At 40.5% G+C, this 25,848-nt stretch overlaps 1 protein-coding gene across 1 annotated transcript in view; it reads left to right on the plus strand.

The window, feature by feature from the left end:
* The first annotated feature begins 3,412 nt into the window (after positions 1-3,412).
* Positions 3,413-25,848, plus strand: part of SMC3 (structural maintenance of chromosomes 3) — a 32,352-nt gene continuing 9,916 nt past the window's right edge. Inside the window, exons 1-19 of the mRNA XM_056849433.1 lie at positions 3,413-3,462; positions 9,857-9,932; positions 11,517-11,555; positions 12,163-12,230; positions 12,814-12,885; positions 13,006-13,085; positions 14,007-14,085; positions 15,132-15,249; positions 15,987-16,162; positions 16,318-16,398; positions 17,571-17,735; positions 18,250-18,371; positions 18,690-18,903; positions 19,709-19,812; positions 20,363-20,462; positions 21,733-21,893; positions 22,796-22,937; positions 23,351-23,501; positions 24,928-25,082. Of these exons, the coding sequence (XP_056705411.1) occupies positions 3,448-3,462; positions 9,857-9,932; positions 11,517-11,555; positions 12,163-12,230; positions 12,814-12,885; positions 13,006-13,085; positions 14,007-14,085; positions 15,132-15,249; positions 15,987-16,162; positions 16,318-16,398; positions 17,571-17,735; positions 18,250-18,371; positions 18,690-18,903; positions 19,709-19,812; positions 20,363-20,462; positions 21,733-21,893; positions 22,796-22,937; positions 23,351-23,501; positions 24,928-25,082 (2,118 nt within the window). The 5' untranslated portion in view covers positions 3,413-3,447. The remainder of the gene's footprint in view (positions 3,463-9,856; positions 9,933-11,516; positions 11,556-12,162; positions 12,231-12,813; positions 12,886-13,005; positions 13,086-14,006; positions 14,086-15,131; positions 15,250-15,986; positions 16,163-16,317; positions 16,399-17,570; positions 17,736-18,249; positions 18,372-18,689; positions 18,904-19,708; positions 19,813-20,362; positions 20,463-21,732; positions 21,894-22,795; positions 22,938-23,350; positions 23,502-24,927; positions 25,083-25,848) is intronic.

Here is a 25,848-nt window from a genome sequence, read left to right on the forward strand (position 1 = left end):
CATGGGCAGTGACTGATGAGGAGGAAAAGGTCACAGCAAGGGTGATGACAGGGACCCTGTGTCCCCAAATTACTGCTGGGTCCCCAGACTGCCACTCCAGACCATCATCTCGCCTTGCTTCGTTTCAGAACCTGCTCTGAGGACTAAAGATCTTTATCTCCTTTACAGTTTTTCCTGCTTAAATGAATCTTTCAGATATTACAGGTGAAAGGTTATATCCCATCTTTCCAAAGAATATTGACTAACAAAAATATATTACTATTAAAAGCTATTAAAGGTGCTTTGTGGTGCATCAATGCCAATGGTGAAGAGAAGTAATTTGCCAATATCTACTGTTCACAGCAGAGAGCCAGGAACAGGCAATTATGTTCTCAACAAAACTGTATTAATCCAAAAAGAGTTAGTTGCAAAAATTCTATTATGAATACAAATTGATTTTGATAGTAATTACATTTCTAGTATGAGGCTGAAATCCCATTTCCCTTTGTAAATTTTGTTTCCACTGTGGCTACCTGTTGAGCTTAAAATTACTACAATTTGAAACGTTAGAAATAATAATTTCCCTTTTATTTTTTCAGATTATATTGTGACTTTTATAATGTTCAATCACTATGTACTTTCTGGCATAGTAACTGTAAGAAGTTGGCTTTAGATTTTCACCTGCCAAGAAGGAAAGGCAAGTGGGGACCTTTGAAACGTCATATATGTGGTATTTATCATACTGCCTCTGTGTTCGTTTCTCATTCATACACAGCCACTCACACTAATTCGAATACATCTTCATAGAGTTGATGTCATGGGGGTCCAGTGATGTCACAGGGTGGAACCTGTGATGTCACACTAAACAGCAATATTTCTAGTAGCCCTTCTACACACCACTGATCGGTGGATGTGTGTAGGCACAATTATGTGGTGTGGAAGAGATAGGCTGTTTTCCTGACTAATTTTTTTTCAAAAACGGAGATTAACTATTAATTGTAAAATGTAATTGAGCTGCTGGTGCCAGATTATTGCCTCCCATCTCTAATGTACATGCGCAATGGTCACCACATGCAGGCATGCACAGAGAAATGTGATTTCCTTCCAATCATACCATGAGTCCTTTAGCAAATTAATTAATGTACTTATTCTTCTCTTAAGAGATGTTGCAAAGTGGCAGGGTAGGGGATAAGATTCCAAACTGTGTTGGAAAGTTAAGAGGGAGCAGTTAATCAATGTTTTAATTACTACTATGGGGAGATTGAGTTACACCTCTCTACAAATCACTCCCTCCACCCTATTAATTATTCAGCATGGTATAGTGATTAAAGTGTTGGACTAGGAAGTGGGAGGCCCAGGATCGAATCCCCACTTTGCCATGGAAGCTTGCTGGGTGACTTTAGGCCAGTCACACACTCTCAGCCTTGCCTACCTCACAAGGTTGTTGCCAGGATAAAATGGAGAAGGGGAGGGGAATGTTTTAAGCCATTTTGGGTCCCCATTAGGAAGAACACCCTATGGCATGGTTCAGAAGCAGATATATTGACACTTACATATGTACATTGTGTGATGTGTAAACTAAATAAAAGAGTTGAGAGAGAGAGACAAGGAAGAAAATAGCAGGGTAATCCATATTTGGGGGCATGGTCACCTGGAGAAATGCCAAGCATGGGGGCAGCAGTCAGACTATATATCAGAAGGCCTGGAGTTCCCAGGTGACAGTTTGCAGCAACCTGAGCATGGGAAAAGATCAGCAATTAAATTAAGGTAAGCAAATATAAACACCACTTTATTAAAGGCTGGTATCACTGGAGTCTCTTTTGTTAGAAAATACAACAGAGCACTGTGCATGAGACCACCTTGACCGAACAAAAATGCCTTGATTGAGCCTTCAGTCTATGACTGGGTCAGTTTTCTCTCTTGGCTTTTCACATGCCTCACAGGTTGGCCATTGTGTCTACAATGCAATCAGACTGGGTATCTCCATTCCTACCTATTCTGCCAACTTGCTTCCTTTTATTTTGCAAATAGCTGCTCACTAGGTTTGCAGGGCTCTGAGTACGGCAGAAGTGGCTGGTTATGAACCCAAGATGGAGGGAGGAAAAGTCAGAAGCATCACAAGAGGCTTGGCAACACTTGTTTTCAAATACTGTGAGCATTTTATGGCCCTCCTACCTCTCTATTCAAGGTTACTCTTGGCCTAGATCTAACGTGTGTCTCTGAGTATGTGTGCTTGGATGAGGAGGGCAATTTGTTTTTCAGCTTTGCATTGTTTTGCCTACCAGATCCACCCATGTCATGACTCAACAGGAGCTCTCTTTAGCCAGCAGGCTGCGGAGACATCTCCCTTATTAGTGGGTGGCCACATTATGCAGATAATTTGATCAACGTGCAAAACTTGAATACAGCAACCCACAGAAAAACGATCATATTCTATTTATTTTAGTCCCATTGCTCAAGTGTTGTACAATTTCCTGAATGGCAGTAAGGTTGTGGCCTTTTCGGTTTTCTTTTAGGTCATTCTTGTGTTGGGACCACCCATTATAAGGCTCTCGATTACGTTCAAGCCTTAATCTGCCAAATGGAAGGCACAGTTGACCCAGTGGGCCTACGATGGTCTTGTCTTTGCCTGTTTTCCTTTTTTTTTAAAAGACGAGAAGCCAGCAGAAATCTAGATTTTGCCTAGCAAGACCTTTGAAATATGTAAACATAAACTACAGCTCAACTTTCAGAAAACCTATACCTCTCCCTGCGGAAAAATGCAAATGCGGCACCCACTTTATTCCCGCTATCTCAGTGTAGATTGCATAAGGTAGCACCTTTTAACAATTAGAGATGTTCCCCCCTCCTTGCAGAAAACACTGGATTAGAAAGAAAATTGCACGCCCCGAAATTAAACGAGGGCACAAAGGAGCCCTAACCCATCCCTGCACGCCTTTTTCACCATAAGGCCAACCAATAGACAAAGTCACCTGACAGGTCCTGGGTGTAGAAGAGGCTCCTCCTTCACTTTCAGTAGACGAGCGCCCTCTATGGGCTTTTCTGCAATTCTCCACACTCCATTAACCGCGGGGTCGAGTTTGTTACCCGTTCCCCCCTCTCCCGTCCCATTGGCTGAGCTCGCCTTTGGCGCCCATCTCGGCTCATGCTGGGCCGTACCAACTCCCTACCAGGCGGACACGAAACGGCGCGTCTGCCGTTTGCCCTTCCACGAGTCTTGAACGCTGCGAATAATCTCGGCCGGAGTGGTATTTGTCAGGAGCTGTTCGGGACGGCTCAGCTCTCTCTCTCGCGCGCGTGTTTTTTTTCTTCTTTTCCGCCTCCCCTCTCTTCGGTTGTGAAGTGGTACGTTCCACGACGGTGGGGTGAGGAGCTCTTTGCCGCCATTTTGTGTGCGGCGGCGAGCGGGGCGGGCGCGGGACGGTGAAGAGGGAGGCCGCTGTTGTCGCCGCCAGTTCCTCTGCCATTATGTATATCAAACAGGTAAATAGGGCCGGCTGCAAGTCTCCCGTTGTTAATGAAAAGGAAGTGGGGTGGGGGAGATCCACTGATGCTTGACTGAAGGGGCTGATGGTTAGCCTTCACTTGTTCGGGCCTGGGGATGTGGGGGGTGTGGGGACGGTGTGGGGACGGTGTGGGGCGGGGCGCCTTCTGAGGGGTGTCGCCAGTGTTTGCTTTTGGAGCGGTTTCTTCTCAGAGAAGGAGTGGGGGGGGGACTCCAGCTGCTTGGGGTGTGTGGGGGGGACGGGTTTCTGTGGGCACCCAAGCGCTGCGTTGCCCCCCCCCCTCCAAAACGAAATCTTGGCCTTTTCTGCTTGGTGTGATGACATGGATGAAAAGATCCCACAATCTTGTTTTCCTTAGTAGAAAAGGGCCAGAGTCCAGTAGCCCCTTAAAGACTAACACAAATATTTTCTGGCAGGGGGTGAGCTTTCGTGAGCCACAGCTCACTTCTCCAGAAAGCTCCTACCCCGCCAGAAAATATTCTTGTTAGTCTTTAAGGGGCTACTGGACTCTGGCCCTTTTCTACTACTGCAGACAGACTAACACGGCGACCCACTGTGAATTGTTTTCCTTGGTCTGTAGGTTGACAGGAGGCCGGGATCAGCCCTTGATCCTACTCGATGGCCCTCGTCAACCTTAGCGCTAAACCGAACATGTCACCGTTGGAAGTTTGGGTCGCCCCTGGCATTATCTTTTTTAAAGCCATGGTGGTGACCTCAGGTGCCTGCAGGTGTGGGTTTTGCTCTTCCAGGTACGGAAAACCATTTGCAGGACAGGATGATGGGAGTGACCCGCTGTAAGACCCCCTGCCTTACAAGTCTGGTTCCTCAAAGGTGAAAGGGGGGGGGGGGAGCCCGTGTCTGGGCCGTACCTCTTCAGAGCGCAGGTGAGCGTCTTACGGCTGAGCACTGGTACGTGCAAAAATTCCATGCACATAGAAAGCTAGAATGTCAGGGAAAAGAGCATAACCTGGTCTCCTCCCAAACGTTCTAGTTTCTGTTATGTGTAGAAATGTTTTTGTGTGTGTGATGGAGCATTCCACCATGTGAGCCATCATCCTGTGTGTAAAGTGCCGTCAAGTCGCAGCCGACTTACGGCAACCCCTTTTGGGGTTTTCATAGCAAGAGACTAACGGGTGGTTTGCTAGTGCCTTCCTCTGCACAGCAACCCTGGTGTTCCTTGGCAGTCTCCCATCCAAATACTAGCCAGGGCTGACCCTACTCAGCTTCTGAGATCTGATGAGATCAGGCTAGCCTGGGCCATCCAGGTCAGGGCCATCATCCTGTAGTCAATTGAATAAGTGATGTAGTTCAGAAGTAGGGTTTTCTACCTCAACAGCTGTGTCTGTGTGAGGACTAGTCTCAACGTCACATAATTTATTTCTCATCTCTTTGTTAGCTCCTCAAAAACAACTTATAATATTGATAACTTATGTTTTGTGGGATTACACCCAGACTCAATTTTCTGCCAGCAGAATGGACCTTTCCTGCCTTCTTGCTCCCAGTGCAGCCCACAGATCTCCGTGATCTGGTGCTCCTGGGGGTTTGGGGACTGAGAAACAACAGGAGGGTGGTCTGTGATGGTAAAGGGGAATAGATGGAAATTGCCAATTCAGCCTGGATCCAACCCAAGGTTTTATGATGTCACTTTTATTTGTGATCTGTCTTGAGCACGTTTCTGGAGAGGCAACATATACATTAGCCTCCTGGTTTTATTCTCATAATTGATCATTTGCAATCCTATTGTATGTAGAGTTAGTCCAGGCTAAGCCCATCAAAATCAAATTTCCTACTTGTTACCATACATTCAAACTATCTGGGGGGATGAAGGAAGTGTTGTTTTGTTTATATATGTTATTTTTAAAATGTGTATGCCATCTTCCCCTGCAGTTAAGGCCCTCAAGGTGGCAAACAATTAAAAATAAATTAAGCATAAACTTTTTAAAACAGTCCAAATATATAAAAGCAGCAATTAAATACAAACAAGAAGGATCAGTGAGGGTATGCCCAACGAAAGAAAACTCTTCACCAGCTAGTGGAAGACAGTGATCGGGGGGAACAGATGAATCTCCTAGGGAAGGAAATTCCATAATTATGGTGCCATGACTGCAGAGGTTCTCAGTTGGGTTGCCACCTGCCTCAGGTGATGGGGTACCTGAAGGAGGGACCCCTTTACCACTCTTAGTTGTATAGCTTTGATATAACTGATTTGTGTTGAAGAATCATATTCCTAATTCTGTTTTAATTCTTCAACTTTGATGTCTGATGGAAGTGTTTTGCCTCATAAATCATTTTTGCTTTGGTGAAAAATGTATGCGGTGCCTGGTAGGTTTAATAGAAATGGAACTTAGAGTTCTGTTATCCCTGTTTGTTCTGCAGCTCCAGTGTTCTCGCAGTGTGAAGGCAGTGAGCAAAATGGTCACTTAGTAAACTTTTCTTTGCCATTTCTTAGATAAAGGGATTGACTAGTCAGCTAGCAACACTTTTAATAGCCTGCTGGAAATTTGTGGCATATTCATAGCCCGAAAAATTAAAGAATCATCTAAAGTGTTCTTGTCTGGTCACCTGGAGATGATGTGTGCTTGTGATAAAATGAGTGACAGTTTACAGCTCTTTCTTAGAGATCTTTTAAAAGTGAACATTTTACGTAGAGGCTGGGTGTAGTGCACAATTGTTGAGTTTTGTGCACATTGTCTATGCAGTTCTAGTTGACACCAGCATATGTAAGATCTTTGAACACTTTTTAAAGTTAATGTGCTCACCTGCTCTGATATTACTGTTCCATCCAGGGCTTGTCTGAGTTCGATGTGCTGGATGCTAGATTGATGTAGAAGCCTTAATTGTGTAGAGCCAGAATTTGTGACCTGAACCATGCAGTCTTTATGCCTGGTTTTATATGGTTTAGGCCTATATGCAGTCTTTATGCCTGGTTTTATATGGTTTAGGCCTATATGTGTGTGTGTGTGTGTGTGTGTGTATATATATATATATATATATATATATATATATATATATATATATATATATATATATATATATAAAATTTGGCAGTGCAAGTGGATGGCAGGTAGAGTGAGCCAACCCTAGTCTTCTCCACATACTCAAATGAATGTCTGCAAAGGTCTAACGAAGTGATATTCAGTGTTTTGGGAGCCACTTGTGGCTCTTCAGAGAAGCATTCCCCAATGTGGTACCCACACCATGTTCCAGAAAGTTGGGCCAGGCTGTTACCTGGTAGGGCCTGTGGTTGACAGATGTATTGCAGCTTAAAACAGCAACTGCCAGAGGGACTGAAGGATGGGTAAGCTGCTAGTATTGTGTTCAGTTTGGGGCACTACAGTTTAACAGCCCATTCCTGAGGGGGGGTAGATCCGCGGTGGCCGGGAGCGGTGCAGTGCACCTCCTCCTCAGAGGCTTCGCAGCTGCCGCAGAAAAAATAAAAGTATTTTTTTAATGGAAAAAGGGGATAAATGCCCCATCACCAAAAAAGGTGATGCAGCCATACCACAGCTTGTGAGGGCATTCCTGGGGTGAAAGGGGTTTGGAAGCTGACTAACATCAGCTCCATTCCCAGGGATGTCCCCCCCCCCCCCCGTCGCCAGCACCTGCTGGCTCTTCCAGGATTTAGTTCCTGGCATGGCTGTGCTGGCGTGTGTGCCACCCGGGATGGCTTAAGGGCACATTATCCTGGGTTATATGGTCACTTACACTGGTTCAGGGTCACACTGGCTCTTATGCCAATCCCCCCCTCCAGCTGGGAATGCGCAGTAAGAAGGATGTTGACAAGCTGGAACGTTTCCAGAGGAGGGCAACTAAGATGGTGAGGGGTCTAGAGACAATCCTATGAGGAAAGGTTGAAGGAACTGGATATGTTTAGCCAGGAGAGGAGATGACTGAAAGGTGGTATGATAACCATCTTCAAGCATTTGAAGGGCTTTCTGTTGCCCCAGAAGGTTGGACCAGAACTAACACGTTCAAATTAAATCAAAAGAGTTTTCTGGTAAAGAACTTCCTGACGGAGCAGTTCCTCAGTGGAGCAGGCTTCCTGGTGAGGTGGTGGTATCTCCTTCTTTGGAGGTTTTTAAGCAGGGGCTAGATGGCCATCTGACAGCAGTGCTGATTCTGTGAACTTAGGCAGATCATGAGAGGGAGGGCAGGAAGTGATGCGTCAGTGCTCAGCTCTCGTGGCCCTTTCCCTACTTTAGGAAGGAATTTTCCTCCATGCCAGATTGGCCAGGGATCCTTGAGGTTTTTTGTCTTCCTCTGGGCATAGACCAGGGGTCTCTGGGCAGTGGGGGGAAGAAGTACTTGTGAATGTCGTGTGTTGTGCAAAGGGTTGGACTAGATGACCCTTGAGATCCCTTCTAGCTCTATATTTCTATGTTTCCTGAGCTGCTGGCCTTTTGGCAGGGTGAAAGTAAAGGGCCAGTCCTTTCCAACAGCCCCCACTCCTCTCCACAGCTTCTGGTCATAGTTATATATTTAATATTAATAGTTATGTTACTGAATGTTTGTGGTTGATGGGGTGGTTTGCAGGGCATGTGGTAGCTGTGTTGCTCTTCATAAGCCATGGAATGAGTACCACTGGGCTAACATTAATTTAGAATGTTACGGTTCTTCAAGAATGCCTCAACAGTTTCCTACTGGAGAAGAAATTGAAAAAAAACTTTAAGGTGTGACACAAATACTTGCATGAATCTGTGTTTCTAGCTTATGGAGCTTAAGGTATCCCTTTAGCTGCAGTGGAAGGAGCTGTGCACTGTAGCTAAACGGAATCCTTGTAAATCACTCAGATAAAAGATTTATTTCCAGAATTTATTGCAGTATATAATTGGAAGGAAAGATTTAGTTCAACACTGTATCCAAATAGATGGTATATATATATATATATATATGGAGCAGGAAAACAGAACAGCAAATGCTAAAGTGCATTTTTGGGTAGGGAAGAGGGATTAATGGCAGAAGGAGATGAGCTGTCACTCTTGCCATTAATTCTAACCACGTTTGAACTGAAACCCTACACAGTAACTTGGATACATCATAAAATGAGGCCTTCAGTATCATGGTAGAAGAAAAAATATAAATGTAATAAAATAAGTAGTCGTGTTGGTTCCTTGCAACGTCAAAGTCCCCTTAAAATTGTTCTTCTGAGTCAGCGGGCCCTTATGAGGATAAGGCCCTTATAGGGGGCATGAGGAGCTGCTGTGGGAGAGGGGAATTGGTGGAAATTAATACTCCCTCTTCCTCAAACAGTAAAGCCATTATGTCAGAGAAACTGCATAGTTGGATAAACAATAGTGTTTTCTTGTAATAGTTAAGGCAGAGCTTTTGCTGAAAACTCCCCCCCCCCCCAATAAGTAATACTGTAAAATTATTCTCAAATTGTTAAAAGTGTTTAACATAGGTTGCTGGTAAAAACCAGCTAAATTGCTTGAGCTCTTAGATAATTTCTCTTGATAAATTCAAGCACAGTACATTATCTAAAATTTTACATGCCTATCAGTGATTATCTTAAAGCTCTTGCTGGCTGTACTTACAAATTAAAAATGCCAAGTGGAGTATGAAATCCATTTTAAAAATTATTGCATGTGTAGAACTGCACACATTACACTATAGAAGCTCTTTATATTGTACTTAGTGTCATTGTTTCACCTTAACGTGCTGTGCTAGCAACATTTGTCTTATTTTAGAATCTGATAATTTAATTTGCTTTGGCCTAGATATATAAAAAGCTGTATTGGATTTTTCAGGCCCAAGAAAATTACATCCAGAGCGATGTAAAAAATAGGATTAAGTAGCACTATCAGGTTCACATTTTTGCTCAGCTGTGAAGCTCTTACTGACCTGCTGCTGAGAGATACTAAATTGCCCAAGCTTCCTTTGTAGGCATATTGGGATGATGTGAATAATCAAATATTGTACACTTAAGTGTAATAATGTTAAGAGCCCATGGCTCAGAGTGGTAAGCTGCAGTACTGCAGTCCAAAGCTTTGCTCACGACCTGAGTTCGATCCCAATGGAAGTTGGTTTCAGGTAGCCGGCTCAAGATGGACTCAGCCTTCCATTCTTCCGACGTCAGTAAAATGAGTACCCAGCTTGCTGGGGGTAAAGGGAAGATGACTGGGGAAGGCACTGGCAAACCACCCCGCAAACCACCCCGTAAACAAAGTCTGCCTAGAAAACGTCGGGATGTGACGTCACCCCATGGGTCAGGAATGACGTGGTCCTTGCACAGGGGACCTTTACCTTTTTAAGTGTAATAATGAATCTTTTGCCTTTAAAAACAGCATATTGTCATTTCAGAACCTGCAAATGGTAAAAATAATCTTACATGCTTGGGGTTTTTTTTGGTTTGTTTGTTTTGCTTATTATAGGTGATCATCCAAGGTTTTCGAAGCTACCGAGACCAGACTATAGTAGATCCCTTCAGTTCAAAACATAATGTCATTGGTAAGGTCTTTTAGTATAATGGCTGTGATATTATGTATCATTTAAGTAAGAATTTCCTTAGAGATGTCGTTTCATAGCTTTGTTGACCATATTCATTTTTTTAAAAAAGTGTTAACTTTTTAATATATACGGGTTTTCCATAAGGCTATATACTGTTTCAGGGGAAATCTTCATAATGAGCAGATGTTCGTGTATACAGGTATTGTGAGGCAAGTGAAGGCAGCTCACATCATAATCCAGTGAAGGGTGAAATGTGTTCTGCCCTTTCATCTGTCTCAGATGAATCAGCCTTGCATACTGATCAGAATTTATATCTACAAACTGAAACATTACATATCTATGGACTGCTCACTTAATTCTATCCAGGGCTCCTGTGTACTACAGAGGCAGAGTATAGTTAAACAGATTTGGACTAGGAAGACTGAGGTTTATATGTTGGTATGCTTATAAAGATCATCATGTGTCGTCCTAACCTGCCTCACAAAGTGGTTGTTCTGGAGGAAGAACCTGGGGGAGGGGGGACTGCAACAAAATTAAAATATTCCTCAAACCTGAGAAGTTTCATTTCCAACTGGAAAGACGCTCTTCAGTGTCTTTCCAGTTGGATGATCTTATTGCATTGAAAGGCTACTCTAGCTGCACCACACTGAGAGCCAGCGTGGTATAGTGGTAAAGAGCAGTGGATTCTAATCTGGAGAACCAGGTTCGATTCCCCACTCCTCCACATGAGCGGCAGACTCTAATCTGGAGAACCGGGTTTGTTTCCCCACTCCTCCACATGAACCCTACTGGGTGACCTTGGGCTAGTCACAGTTCTCTCTGAGCTCAGTGCCACCTGCCTCACAAGGTGTCTGTTGTGGGGAGAAGAAGGGAAGGTGATTGTAAGTTGGTTTGAGTCTTCTTAAAGGTAGAGAAAATTGGCGTATAAAAACCAACTTCTTCATTCTCAGTTGGAGTTAGAGCTAGGTTACAAATTTCCATGTCCTGTCCTCCTTTGTGTCCACAGCCCAAAGCTTCCCACGCAATGACTGCAATGAGAACTCTCATTCTTGTGTTTCCATTCAAGTACAGGTTTATGCTTGTAAAGGTCTTTCCCAGCACTGCTACCTGAGATCCTTTAATTGGAGATGCCAGGAGTTTTACTTGAGGCTGTCAGCTATATAGCCACAGCTCCTCCTGAAACCATGGATTGTTCTGATGGTTGATTTGAGAGGATTAATTGAGTAATGTGGCATAGAATTCCTCTTTAATTTACTGTATGCTGCCAGGATGCAATGAGCATATGCACTAGAGTTGAGTGATTGCTTTGCAAATAGCAGTTTGTACAAGAAGTATTATTGTTAAAGTCTTTGAGAATTAGATAACACCATAAACCTACAAATACATTTATTGAAAATTGTGCACTTTGCATAAACTGACAGAATGTTAAATATAACTATAATGTTTAATGCAATGATTTTTCTTCATTGCTATTTTGCTTTTTAAATGTTTGTCTCTATCTTACAAATAAACTCCACAATTAAATTCTGATTCATGAAACTAGTTTGACATATTTATGAAGTCTTTTTTTTTTTTTTTTTTAAGTGGGAAGAAATGGTTCTGGAAAAAGCAACTTTTTCTATGGTAGGTTGAAGCATACAAATGATAAATATAAGTTTACTGTCTGAAATTTTTGTTTATGCTATTGATGTAAATTTACCTTTCGATTAATATAAGGAAATGCTCAAATAAAGATTTTTTAAATAACTGAAGCATCTTGTGGCAGTTTAGTCCATAATAAGTTTGTCTTTAAGCTTTTGTGGTACCTGATGCATGAAATGTTACATTAGGTAGCAGAGAGATTTGGTCAGTGTGGACAGTCTATATGCAGGAGAATAAATGAGCACAAATCAAACATTAAAATCCATAGGAGAACACTTCATTCTCTGTAGATATTTGATAATAGACTTAATGAGATTGCAGTTTCCCCCTTATTCAGTGTGGTGGTTCATGCTTTGTTTAATGTTGCAGTTGATTGACTGGTTGTTTTAATGGAAGGCTAAAATAACTTGAAAAGTCATAAAGAAAGCCTTGCTCTAAAATTTACCAACGTACCAGAATACACAAGCATAATAGAGTGATAGGTCGAATGCTAGTATTTATAAGGGATATTCAAACATACTTTTAAAAAGTTTACTATTTAAGACATTCCATTAACTTAACAAATGTTATTGTACTTTATATATTACAGCAATTCAGTTTGTTCTCAGTGATGAATTCAGTCACCTTCGTCCTGAGCAGAGGCTCGCTTTGTTACATGTAAGTGAAAACAGACATACTGTGGTTGTAAACTATGTTCAGTACCATGCTTTAGTTGTGGTAATTGAGCCTGTGCGTATTAGTCATTGCACCCTTTTGGTGCGTATTAGTCACTGCACCCTTCTTTATGCTATCCTATTTCATAGTAGACTGTTTTAACATCTTTTTAAAAATTAAGATAAGATTTTCTCATGTTGCCGGAAGAAATAAAAGACTCTAATGTAGCAATATATTGTCATACAGACATAAAGCCAGTGTGGTGTAGTGGTTTAATGTGTCAGTCTGGTCGGTCTTGACAGTCTATATGCATGCCATGGAAGCTTGCTGGGTAGCCTTGGGCCAGTCGCACACTCTCAGCCTAACCTACCTCACAAAATTTTTGTGAGGATAAAATGGAGGTGAGGAGGAGGATGTAAATCACTTTGGGTCCCCTTTGGGGAGAACAGCAGGGTACAAATGAAGTAAATAAGTAACAGATTTTGAATCTTTGGTAAAATAAAGTAGTTTACTAGAGGAACATGGAAAAGGCAAAGTAACTGCAAAAGTTTTAATCCACTTGGTCTCCTCCCCCTTTTTTTTAAAGGAAGGCACAGGTCCTCGTGTTATTTCTGCTTTTGTGGAAATCATCTTTGACAATTCAGACAACAGGTTACCAGTAAGTTGTATATATTATTTTTAATGTAGTACATTTTCTTGCTAGCATTTGGTTTAAGTTAAGAGTCAAATTTTGTAAAAGGTTCAGAATATTAACTCTGTGTCATTTTGTTGTCTTAAGATTGATAAAGAAGAAGTATCTCTTCGCAGAGTCATTGGAGCTAAAAAGGACCAGTATTTCCTAGACAAGAAAATGGTTACGTAGGTGCAGTTTCTTCTTTAATTCCTGTCTGACTTTAAGGTATACCATTATACAATTTTGAGGCATGCTAGTAGTAATTGAGGATATAATCCACAAGTTCTTGATGAAATTTAGGAAGCTCAGGATTCAATTTTTATGTAAGACAATATCTAATACTTTTTCAGTCCTCATTTTTGGGGAACACTTAAAACATTATTGTTGTATCTTTAAAATTCAGCAATACCAATTGTGTTCTCCCTATCCGTGATTCACAGTCCAGTTCTCAGAAAATGTGGACTGAATGGTACCATGACTGGAGTCGTAGGTGTCTAGAAGTTGCAGCTGATAAGACTTAATCAGCTTTCCGAGCCTGTCTATAGCAGTTGCTTGAAAATGATTCTGAAGCATAGACTTGCAGGTAACTGTTTCATGGTATAAGAAACTACATGCTTGTTAAAGAAACAAATGCTCACAAAAAAAGAATTACTTCCCTCAGCAACAGTCACATTCAAGGATAAATGCCTGTTTATAGGGAGTCTCAGGACATCAGATACAATACATGCTGTTTCCCCCACCTGAATGACAATCCAGACCAGGCTATAGTACCCTGAATTGGTGGCACGCTTATTGACCTCAGCTAGATTAACAAAGGTCTGCTTGACACGACACGTTCTGGGGTCCTGATAATCATGGAAGAAACTGGCTACTGGATAGAGATGTCTGAGCAGCAAATACACTCTGCTGGTAGTGTAGGCCGCATTTTTTTTAATAGCGTAAAAACAGAACCAGTCAGAAAAACTCAAGCTCTTCTGAGTTCAGACAATGATATCGTCACATCTTGATTATAATGGAAGCAGATAATTTGTCCTTTAAAAATCCTTAATTTTTAAAGGATTTAATTGACACAATTGGAAGTAACTCTTTGAAAAATTTACTTCCAGAAAAAACGATGTGATGAACCTTCTTGAAAGCGCTGGATTTTCTCGCAGCAATCCCTACTATATTGTTAAGCAAGGAAAGGTATGATTAAGTTATTTATTTTTCAGCAAGTTCATTTCTATTGTAGACCACCTTGATCATCATATTTGGTTAAGATTTCAGAGTATACATGCCAAAAACAAATATAATAGCCATTACAGTTTTCAGTGAAAAAAATAATCATGCCATCCGTGTATGGAAGGCAAAGGAGTTTCCCCACATTTCTCTCTATTACTACTGCTTTATCGACTCCTGGACAAGGTTGTTCCTGGGGTCGCAGAATCCCTGCAAGTGTGAGGATTGATGGGCTGAAGTAAGGAGAGACAGGAGGATGAAATTGCCCCCTCCCCTCAGTGGAGCTGAGCCAGCATGGTGTAGTAGTTAAGAGCGGTGGTTTGGAGCGGTGGACTCTGATCTGGAGAACCGGGTTTGATTCCCCAGTCCTCCACATGAAGCCAGCTGGGTGACCTTGGGCTAGTCACATTCTCTCAGCCCCACCTACCTCACAGGGTGTCTGTTGTGGGGAAGGGAAGGTGATTGTAAGCCAATTTGATTAAGTGGTAGAGAAAGTCGGCATATAAAAACCAACTCTTCTTCTTGTCAGAAGAGGAAGGAAGAGCTGTTTATTTGCTCAACCCTCACAACTCATGCAGCTGTTTCTCTGCATAGGTAATGATAGTGACTGAAGTACAGCAGGTGAAAACTGCCCATACCAAATTCATATTTCCTAAAGAATATCAATTTTAGCCAATAATGTTTTGAGGTTACAGATTTATGATTTTGTATGTTACAGAATAATTTGTAGGCATGTAATCGGCTGTAGTCATTTTTACACCAGTTAGTAAGTAGCTCAAATCTAAGATTTGTTATGCTCACACATTAGTGCTTAGTATAACATCTGCCTTGCATTAGACAATTTGCCATAGAAATATCAAAGTGAAAGGGAAGAATTCTCTTAAGAATTCTCTTAAGAGGATGTATACAGCGTTGTACAAGGTACATATTGATCTTTATTGCTTTCGTTATTTACTTGCATTGTATAAGTAAAAGGATGCCCAAAATAATACTCCTTTTCTCATTATTTTTAGATCAATCAGATGGCCACAGCTCCTGACTCTCAGAGATTAAAACTTTTAAGGGAGGTTGCTGGCACTAGAGTATATGATGAACGTAAAGAAGAGAGTATCTCATTAATGAAGGAAACAGGTAAACATTGTCTTTTCCCATTAGATATTCAACATTTATCTATGACCGCTGTTTTTCATAACTTCCAAATATTTTAACTTGCATGTTTTCTTAATTTGCATTTTAATGGATGTAAATTAAGAAACGTGTTGATACCGCGTGGAAGTTGTTGCTTTTGAGTAGGAGTCTGGTTCCACTGCATGTGTTGGGCTGCACATACGCCAGTATATCAAGCATTTGGTTTATCAACTATACAGGATGTACTAAGTCCAGGTCTCCTTCCAAACAGCAGGTTGGATGTATGTCTGACTATCTGATGAGGCTACGTGCTGGCTTAGGCTAGGGAATTAACACTTGGGCACCAGTTAACACATGTTTACACTCTAGCAAGAGATATGTACCTGTAATTGATATTGTGAGGAAACTGTCTCTCTCTGTTCCTTCTCTTTTCCATCCATTACTTTTTTCGCAAACCAGACTTTCACAAAGCCCAATAGCACCGAACACTGCTAATCTTCTGGATTTTTGTTTATGTTGAAAATAGAAGAGATAGATTGTCGATCTTAAAATTTAATTTGAAATAATTAAGCTACATGGAATTTTAAATCAGATTTTTAATAATAAGCTTTAAGGGCACATACCGCAACATTCAATAGAGTCCCCTAATATGAGTTCTTATAGGGATTTAATTATTATTAACTTTGTCTTGTATGCACTCATGTGGTTATTCAGCTCTTTTTTAAACTAATTTTCTAAAGAGGGGAAGAGGGAGAAAATCAATGAGCTGTTGAAGTATATTGAAGAACGATTACATACTCTGGAAGAGGAGAAAGAAGAGCTAGCTCAGTATCAGAAGTGGGATAAAATGAGAAGAGCCCTGGAATACACCATTTATAATCAGGAACTTAATGAAACCCGAGCTAAACTTGATGAGGCAAGTCATTTTGTATATTATTTATCCTGTGTATAATTTCTTTCATTATCCACTTTTGATCAACATGCATAACTTTATGAAGTTTTAAAATGTAGTTATTTTACATATCAAGGAAAATGATACTATCAGTTATTTATTAAATTTTATCTTTTCAGCTTTCTGCCAAACGAGAAACAAGTGGAGAAAAATCAAGGCAGTTAAGAGATGCACAACAGGATGCTCGTGATAAAATGGAAGTAAGATCCAGAAGCATCTTATTACATAAGAACAGTTTTTTATTGCAGGGTAGCCTCCATCCATAGATGCATATAACAAGATGTTGTCATGACTTAGTAGTCCAAGGCAGTAGATGGGGTGGGCACAAAACGGATGAAGGTTGCTCATGACCACCCATGTAGTGCAGTGTAAACTGCAGTGAGATAGGATGACTTACATCCAGGTGTGCCTCCATGGCTGGATCAGAGTGATAGGAGTGGCTGTGATATAAATTACAATCCAGGCCTGCAAGCAATAGTCAGACCAGAATCTAAAACGGTAGTTTTTTTGAAGCATTATCTGTGAATCAGAGGCCAAACTGATTTGGTGTTGTGTATGAACTAATAAAATAAATAGTACATAACTGTTCACAAGAACATTCCATAAATGTGTTCTTTTGACTTGCATCATAACCCTTCTTTCCATTTGTGCTCTCACTGTCTATGGCAGAAGGCATTTCTCTGCTGTGCAGTGCATTCTTCTCACTAGGCACTTTTTGGTTCCTTAGGTAAGCAGAAGTGCCTGATGTCAGAGGAATGTGTCCTGCATGGTAGTTGAGGAGGAGCACAAGCAGAATGTAAAGCAGGGATCTTCAACCTTTGGAGTTTTGAGACAGGGTGGTGACTGCCATTCCAAAATGGCTGCCACAGGAGTCAGAGCCAAACACAATGTCTCCCTCCTCACTTTGAAAAAGAATTGCAGAAGGGAAATAGGAACAAATGGAAGCCTGGGGGGAGAAAGGGAAGGGGAAATAGAAGGAAATCCTTTCATTTGAATGAGGGCAACTAGTAACAAGCTGTGTCTTAAAAGGCCCCAACTACTTTCTCAAAAGCTCACTGGGTGCCAGGAGATACTAGCGGTTGCCATGGTGCCCATGGGTACCATGTTGGGGAACTTGAAGGTCTAGACTCCAAGCCTTGATGTTCAATTCCAGAGTGACTTCTAGTGCTATCATTTATGAATTTAATTATAATTACCTAGGTATTCTGACATCCCTACAATGGTATTTTCTGTTCCTGACTGATCATTTTTTAAACTTTTTAAATTTCAACTTGTTTGATAACTTGATAGATAACAAGATCTTGATGTTTTAGTTCTGAAATTATATAATGGATATCTCCAATCTTGTATTAATGTTTGCATCGTTCTGTAGGAAATTGAGCGGCAAGTCCGAGAACTAAAAACCAAGATTTCAGCTATGAAAGAAGAGAAGGAGCAGCTCAGTGCCGAAAGGCAGGAACAGATTAAACAGAGGACCAAATTAGAACTTAAGGCAAAAGATTTGCAAGATGAACTGGCTGGCAATAGTGAACAACGGGTAAGGGTAATTTGTATGAAATGAATCTGGATATTATTTGCCTTTATTTTGTCCTCTAAGATTGTAAAAGCTTTAGTGTGGAGCATTGCTCTATTTTATAAAAGCACTTTTGAGATTCAGTGAAAGTAATACCAGTTTGTATTATTGTGTTGAAAAGCACACTGTCTCTTGTTACAGTTGCAGTTGGTACATATTGAGATAATTTAAAGAATGCAGTGTGTGGATCTCAAAGTGATTTACTCCATACCAAGATTTCATATTCTGTTAATGATGTCCCTACTTGATCACACTCTCAAAGAGGAGCTCGTCCACAGATTACTGTGCTTCAAGTCTGGTTCATAATCACAGACAAGCTCTTTTCAGAAATTCTACTTTGAAATCAGCCAACATTTTAGTAACCAAAGCTGTTTCTGAATAGATAATTTTAGTACTACGATGAATATTAATTATCAGAAAGTCCTTCCTTGTAAATAACTTATTTTAGGGTTCAGATTAACGTATCCTTTGTTTTCAGAAAAGACTGTTGAAAGAGAGGCAGAAACTTCTTGAGAAAATAGAAGAAAAACAGAAGGAATTAGCTGAAACAGAGCCCAAGTTCAACAGTGTCAAAGAAAAAGAAGAACGAGGAATTGCCAGGTCTGTGTGACGGTCATTGGCACTATTCTGCCATATCAGTGAGAAACATTATGCATGGAGAGTGCCAGATGCTGTGTTTACCTAAGCATTTCTGTCTTGAAGTACATGGGAAGATTTCCAACCATTCCTCTCGTATAAGAGCAAGATAATAATATGAAATTTATTTGCATTGGCTCCAACCTCTCACAGGAGAAAACAGAGTTACAAGCTGCAAAAATCAGTTAATACTGAACATTATTAAAGCTTAAGAATACACTAGCCATTAAGTTTATGGTATAAATATTTTCATTTTAAAATTATGTTTTTCTCTTCAAACAGACTGGCACAAGCAACTCAGGAAAGAACAGACCTTTATGCCAAGCAAGGTCGAGGAAGTCAATTTACCTCTAAAGAAGAGAGAGATAAATGGATTAAAAAAGAGCTCAAGTCTCTAGATCAAGCAATCAATGACAAGAAGCGGCAAATCGCTGCTATACATAAGGATTTAGAAGATACAGAGGCTAACAAAGAGAAGAATCTGGAGCAATACAGTGTAAGGAGTCAAGGTTGTAGCTACAGAAATATTTGAATGCAGGCTAAAATACATTAGGATTCAGTTAGAAGCTACATTTTGTTTGTACATTATACAGAACATAGCTGCATACACTGTTAACTTGAAAATCCTACATTTTTGTTTACTTGCAGTTTGGTTAAGAGAAGGGATATGTGTGTGTTTGTGTTGCTGTGTAAGTACCTGCACCTTTCTGAATATTCTTACAGGAGGTAGATTCTCTTCTTATCAAACTTGTAGCAACTTAGAAGGTTGAGACAAAGTTTCTCTAACTATGAGCAATGGAGAATTAAAATTGCATCAGCCTGCCCTGCTTCCCCTTGGTACACAACACTCAGCATACCTCCAAGTGTTCTTGTATGTCATGTTTGAACATTGCCCCTGATTTTGTCAGATCAGTATTGTGTGAATTGGGCCTGTGGCTTCTCACTGGCAGGGTGAGCATGGGGGTGGGGGTAGCAGTATAATGTGATCCCAATAATACACACTCTTCCCCACCCCTCAAGTATGGGACTTGAATTGTAAAATAAAAAAATTCAACGTAAGTGCCTGATGTAGTTCTTTTGTATCCTGTCTTCATATGTTTCTGCTAATTCTTTATACTCGTCTGAAAGCCAGAACTCTACTGGTTGTATGGTTGTTCTTTCTTTGTGTTTATCTTAAAGTCTCAAATACCTTAAAAACAATTTGCTTTTTAGCACTTTAGTGATATTAAAGATAACAAAGTGTTTAAGTCAGTCAAAACTATGAATTGTTTAATTTAAAAACCTCTTTTTATATGCATTAGAAATTGGATCAGGATCTTAATGAAGTAAAAGCTCGTGTTGAAGAATTGGACAGAAAATATTATGAAGTAAAAAACAAAAAGGATGAATTACAGAGTGAGAGAAAGTTAGTAATTTATTGTGGTTTTACTTCTTTTCTTGTATCAGTTCTTTAGAAGAATGCAAGCTCAGCTTAACTTTTAAAATGTAAACAAGTATTTTTCATATTTTTAAATGTTATTCAAAGATGTCGTCTTAAGAATCTTAAAATCAGTAATTCAAGAAATGTATAAAACAGTTTCACTGTTGAAGTATATTACAATTATAGAACACGGTGTTTTTCTATGAACAAGAGGGTTTCTTTGAAGTTAGGCAATTAGTGTTAATAAAAGGGGCTGATATTGGAAAGGGAAATTATGTCTTTAAAATGGACACTGCAATTTACTTTGTTATGGTTGGAGATTATTGACAAAAAAATATCCTTAGCTTGAAATATAGCCTGTAGAAAAGTTAACAAAAGTGGTAACAATGCTTGGAATGCATTTTGAATTTCTTTGGAGGTTTGAAAAACAGTGCAAGCATTCCTGGTAATTTAAATATAGAGATTATAAACTATGTCTTTTATATAGTCTTTAGTAGATGCCTTTAGGAACATGAATGTCAACTTAATTTTTCAGCTACTTGTGGAGAGAAGAGAATGCAGAACAGCAAGCTCTTGCTGCAAAACGAGAAGACTTGGAGAAGAAACAGCAGCTGCTTAGAGCAGCAACAGGAAAGGTGAGGAGTCCTGGCATTTACAGCTCATTCTTGAACCTTGCAGCAGCCAGGGATGGCCGTGGCCAAGGCGCCACTACGGTGCCTCCAAAGAGGTTTCCTGGCCGCTGCAGGGCTTAAAACCCTATTTTTTAAAGTAAAAATTCAAAAATGGGAAAAGCCCCATAGAAAACAGCAATACTGCCCCAGGAAAACCTGGCGCAGCACCGCTGTTTCGGAGGGGGGTGTTGCCGGGCTGGAAGGGGTTAGGAGGCAGCCTACCGGCAGCCCTGCCCCCTGGAACACCCCAGAAATGCCTCCCAGGACGCCAGCAGGAGGCCGAGCCGGCGTCCATGGGCTACACTGCCATGCCAGTCCTGGGGGGCTGCTGCAAATGGCACTACACTGGCACTACGTGCCACTTTGCACGGCGCAAGTGGCACGGATGCTGGCATAGAGGGCTGGTCACCTCCTAAGCCCATTCAACCCCCAGACTCAGGAATGAGCTCTATGTGTTAGAGACAGTAGTTATGCTAGTATTGCAGATGCCATAGTTCTACTCAACCACCTTAAAATTTATATTTTCTCTTTTCATGAAAGGTATTCATGAGGAAATTTCTAAAATTATTGGAACAAAAATCCCACTTGAACTGGAAATATATTTACTGAGTATCTTAGATAGGACATTAGAAAAACAGTTGGGAGATATCCTTAGATACTTAATAACAGCAGTAAGAATCATGTGGGCGAAAAAATGGAGAACAGAAGTACCCACATTGCATGAATAGCATCAGAAGGTTATGGAGTTGGCCAAGATAGCTAAGTTAAATAAATAGATAGAAGATAGCTGGGTTTTCGACTTCTGCTGCCCCCTCCCTGTCCTTGCTGCTTAAGTGCCCTGATCAGCAGGCAGTTGTTTAAATAGACATATCAGTCACAAATCATATAAATCAGTTGTAAATAAATGCTGTGTTTCAATACAATCCTACCCTTCAGTATTCAGGTAAGTAGTCTGGAGTTATACTGATAGTTGCCAATTGGTTGAATTGGTTGGGAGTGTCTTTGGGTGACTGTCAAAACTGTAGTCTGAGTGTTATTCTTCCTGTTACTTTCTTCCCCCGTTCCCCTCCCCCACTCTTCAGTCCACAGTCATATAGCAAAAACAATGTTCTGACCAGTGTAAAACTAATAACAGCAAAAAACAAATCTTTAGAATAATTTGCAGATTAGAAATATGGATAGGATTAATTTTATGTCCTCCTGTATCTTCATTTATTTTACTTTATTATGACAGGCAATTCTAAATGGAATTGACAGCATAAACAAAGTCTTGGAGCATTTTCGGCGCAAAGGCATTAACCAGCATGTTCTAAATGGCTATCATGGAATAGTGATGAATAACTTTGAGTGTGAGCCTGCTTTTTACACTTGTGTTGAAGTTACTGCAGGAAACAGGTATATTTGAGCAACATTTTTTCTTGTCCAAATGTTTGAAGTTGAGAAACTATCCTGTTAAACTAGATTTAAATTTATTTATTTTACTTGTTATTTATTTATATTATGTATAGTCTGCCTTTCTCAGGGAGACTCAAGGTGGATTATGTAGTGTAACTCAAATACAATCAAGAGGATGGGACATTCAATAAACAGTGCAATAGGATTTGGATTGCAGAAATTTGGAGCCAACCAGAACTCTGAAACAGACCTGAAACAAACCTGATAACAAAGCACAGGAAATAAAGCATGACCCCAAAAATGCAGAAATTATATAGTAGGAACATGCTCACAGAACAGACAGATCACAGAAGTATAGTCCCCAGTTCCTATCCCTTTACCAACTCAACTTTCTGAACCATTTTGTTACATTACAGCCCTATTATCTGTGCAAAAAAGTCCTCCTGAACAACTCGGGTTTGCATAGTTTGTAGAAAGTCATGAGAACAGGGAGCCTTCCTAACCTTATCAGGCAGACCATTCCATAAGGTGGGGGGAGCACAGTACAGAACGCACATGTTTGGGCAGTTATTGATTTTGCTCATTTGTAGGATGGCATTTGCAGAAGGCCCTGCTCAGAGGAGTGGAGCTGTTGTGGCGAAGTATAGCAAGAGAGGCGGTCCTGCAGATACGACACAGCAAGGCCATGGCGTGCTTTGTATGTGATAGCCAATACCTTGAATTGAGCCCATTAATTGATGGGCAGCCAAATTAATCAGAGAAGATGTTTAAAACTTTTATAAAATGGTGTTACATTTATTGTCAAAGATGTGACCATTTTATTGATTGCATGCTTTTTTTGTTGGGGTGAGAGGACAATATTTTTTACAACGCTTTGACTTCTCTCTTTTATTTTATGTTAGATTATTTTATCATATTGTAGATTCTGATGAAGTTAGTACTAAAATCTTAATGGAGTTCAATAAAATGAATCTACCTGGAGAAGTAACTTTTCTGCCACTCAACAAACTGGATGTTAGAGATACAGCGTACCCTGAAACCAATGTAAGCCTGTTTGTTTTAAAATTGTTTTAACACTTTCAGCTGCAATACTTTGAGCACTGCTCTAGACACAAAACAAAAGGGTTGAGAGGGCTTCATGTAACCTATTGTCTACGGGTTAGATCCTACAGTCTGCTGGAACTAGCAGATTGAAAGTATAGTATATGTTGTCTTCAGTGTTTGTGGTTCTATGGATCTGTCATTTTTATGGCCAGTTTATTTTCATTTCTGTAATGGAATTCTAATGTGAACATCTTGCATTCAAGAACAATAATTTTTTATACTTTTTAGTTCATTACACATTAGATTATTACATTTTTCCCCATTTGTGTTATATATTTAATGTCCAGTACCTGAATGTAACTGCAGCACCGACACAACTTTGCTTAAGTGTTTGATCCTGTTTTTGCTTTCAGGATGCTATCCCTATGATCAGTAAGCTAAGATATAATCCAAGATTTGATAAAGCCTTCAAACATGTTTTTGGAAAGACTCTTATTTGTCGTAGTATGGAAGTTTCTACCCAGCTGGCCAGAGCTTTTACTATGGATTGTATTACGTTGGAAGGTATGCTTTGGGAAAAACTTTATATTTGCTGTTCTCCACATGCTAGTCCTTTAATATATAGTAATTTCTTATGAATTATATGAACTTAAAAACCCTCTACAAAGTTGAAAAAAACCTCTACAAATTCCATCTTTAGGAAATGGCTATTCAACTTCCAATATATGAACCCAGTATATAGATCAGCTTTTCTATGGAGACCTATAACATCAAAAACCTGAATGTTATATTCCATTCACAAAAAATCCAGGTGAAATTTGGAGGATATCACCCTTTCCTTGAAGCAATACTGCTTGGGTTCGCCTAGATATTAGAGCTTCATGCAAGAAGGTTGTCCTAAGTGTAACATATATTGGTTCTTGCATTTCAAACTGTGCTTTTTATTTACCAACTGTTGTACAAACTTTATTGAACTGGTATTACATAGTTAGCCCTGACCTGGATGGCCCAGGCTAGCTTGATCTTGTCAGATCTCATAAGCTAAGCAGGGTCAGCCCTGATTAGTATTTGGATGGGAGACCACCAAGGAATACCAGGGTTGCTGTGCAGAGGCAGGCACTGGCAAACCACCTGTTAGTCTCTTGCCATGAAAGCCGCCAAAAGTCGTCTGCAACTTGACTGCACTTTACACACACACACACACATTACATAGTTAACAGTGCACTATTAGGAAATCACCCATCAAAGTCCATTGAAAGGAATTGAATAAAACGAATGTAACTGTTTAGGGGTGCACTGTAAATTGTTTACATGCTCTAGACAGTTTTGTACCCACATTACTATTGATGTCGGCGTGTATAGGAAGTCTAGACAAGTTACTCTGAAACATGTATATTATATGGTAGGGACCCTTTTTTTGGAGGGGGGCAATACAGTCCTTAAGCATCCTAAATTAAACTTGACTTTCAGTACTTGAGAACAAGTTATTCACAAGTGGAAAGTGAGTTAGACGTTGATGTACAGGATCTGGTATTCATGTTTAAGAGAAAGCTAAGGGGTGTATATGAGGAAAGTATATTTAACAGAATCTTGATCGACTATTGTGACAGCCATTCAGCACATCATCTGTAATCCAGTGTGCTTTGATAAGTTGATAACCTGCTGTGCCAGTTCTGTACCTAAATTTGTTCAGTCTATATATTATAAAATCTAGCTCTATAATTGCCTTGATGTTTAGAAAAGATTAGTCTTAGTGTTAGAAACCTGCTGTTCTTGAGGCATTAATAGTTTTTTTTTAAAGCAAAACCTCTATACGGGGAGATTTGTATGTTAATGACACACCATTAAATTCATGATTCTGTATAGAAGCTCTGTGTAATCACATACTTAACTGCTCTGCTAATAATGGTGAATTACTCTGACGTGCACATTGTGTGGGTGTGCAGCAGCTAGCATTTATTCTTAACAAAAAAATAATTTTTGTTCTTAGGTGATCAAGTCAGCCACCGTGGGGCTTTGACCGGAGGTTATTATGACACAAGGAAGTCTCGGCTTGAACTCCAGAAAGATGTTAGAAAGGCAGAAGAAGAATTAGGAGAACTTGAAGCAAAACTCAATGAAAACCTGCGTAGAAACATTGAAAATATCCTTCAAATATGTGGCCTGTCTGCTTCTATGAAAGGTCTTGTGTGTAAAGGTAGATAGAAGACTGAGGTATGACTAGAGTATGAAAGCAGATAGTAATTTGAATGTTTGCACACCTTCTTGTGTTGGTTACAGTCAATGTTATGAAGATCATGAGGAATAATTAATACAAATGAATGCAGGTAGGTTCTTAATGGAATATATAAAATCTGCTACTATACTGGAAAGAAAAGGGAAGGACTGGAAGTATTTGCTGAGAACAGTGTGTATTTGGAAGCGGAGACAAATATTTAGGCAGCTCAAAAGTTGGATAGGGGACTTTGAGCACAATCCTGAAGGGGGTAGTAGATCCATGGCAGCCGGGAGTGGCAGAGCCGTGCTGCCCCCTCAGAGGCTTCCCGGCCGCCGCAGAGACAAAAAAGAGGGCTTTATTAAATAATACTAAAAAGGAGGAAATGCCCCATTGAACAAAGCGATGCTGCACCACCAAAAAAGGTGGTGCAGCCCTGCCGCAGCTCAAGAGGGCGTTCCCAGGGTGAACGGGGTTAGGAAGTTGGCCAGAGGCATGAACAGCCCCCCCCCCCCACACACACACACACACAAGCTGGTGTGGGCTTTCTATTCTGGGAAAGCCCTGCTGGCATGGCTGCTCTTGCAGCAGGGGCTGGCATGTTTGCCCCTGTGCCAGCATAGATGCCACCTTATTTCGTAATAAGCTGGCACCTACGCTGGCGCAGGGGCAACTCGCCAGCTCCTAAGGAGCTTT

This window comes from Euleptes europaea, chromosome 5 (genome assembly GCF_029931775.1).
Source record: "Euleptes europaea isolate rEulEur1 chromosome 5, rEulEur1.hap1, whole genome shotgun sequence".
Classification (NCBI taxonomy): domain Eukaryota; kingdom Metazoa; phylum Chordata; class Lepidosauria; order Squamata; family Sphaerodactylidae; genus Euleptes; species Euleptes europaea.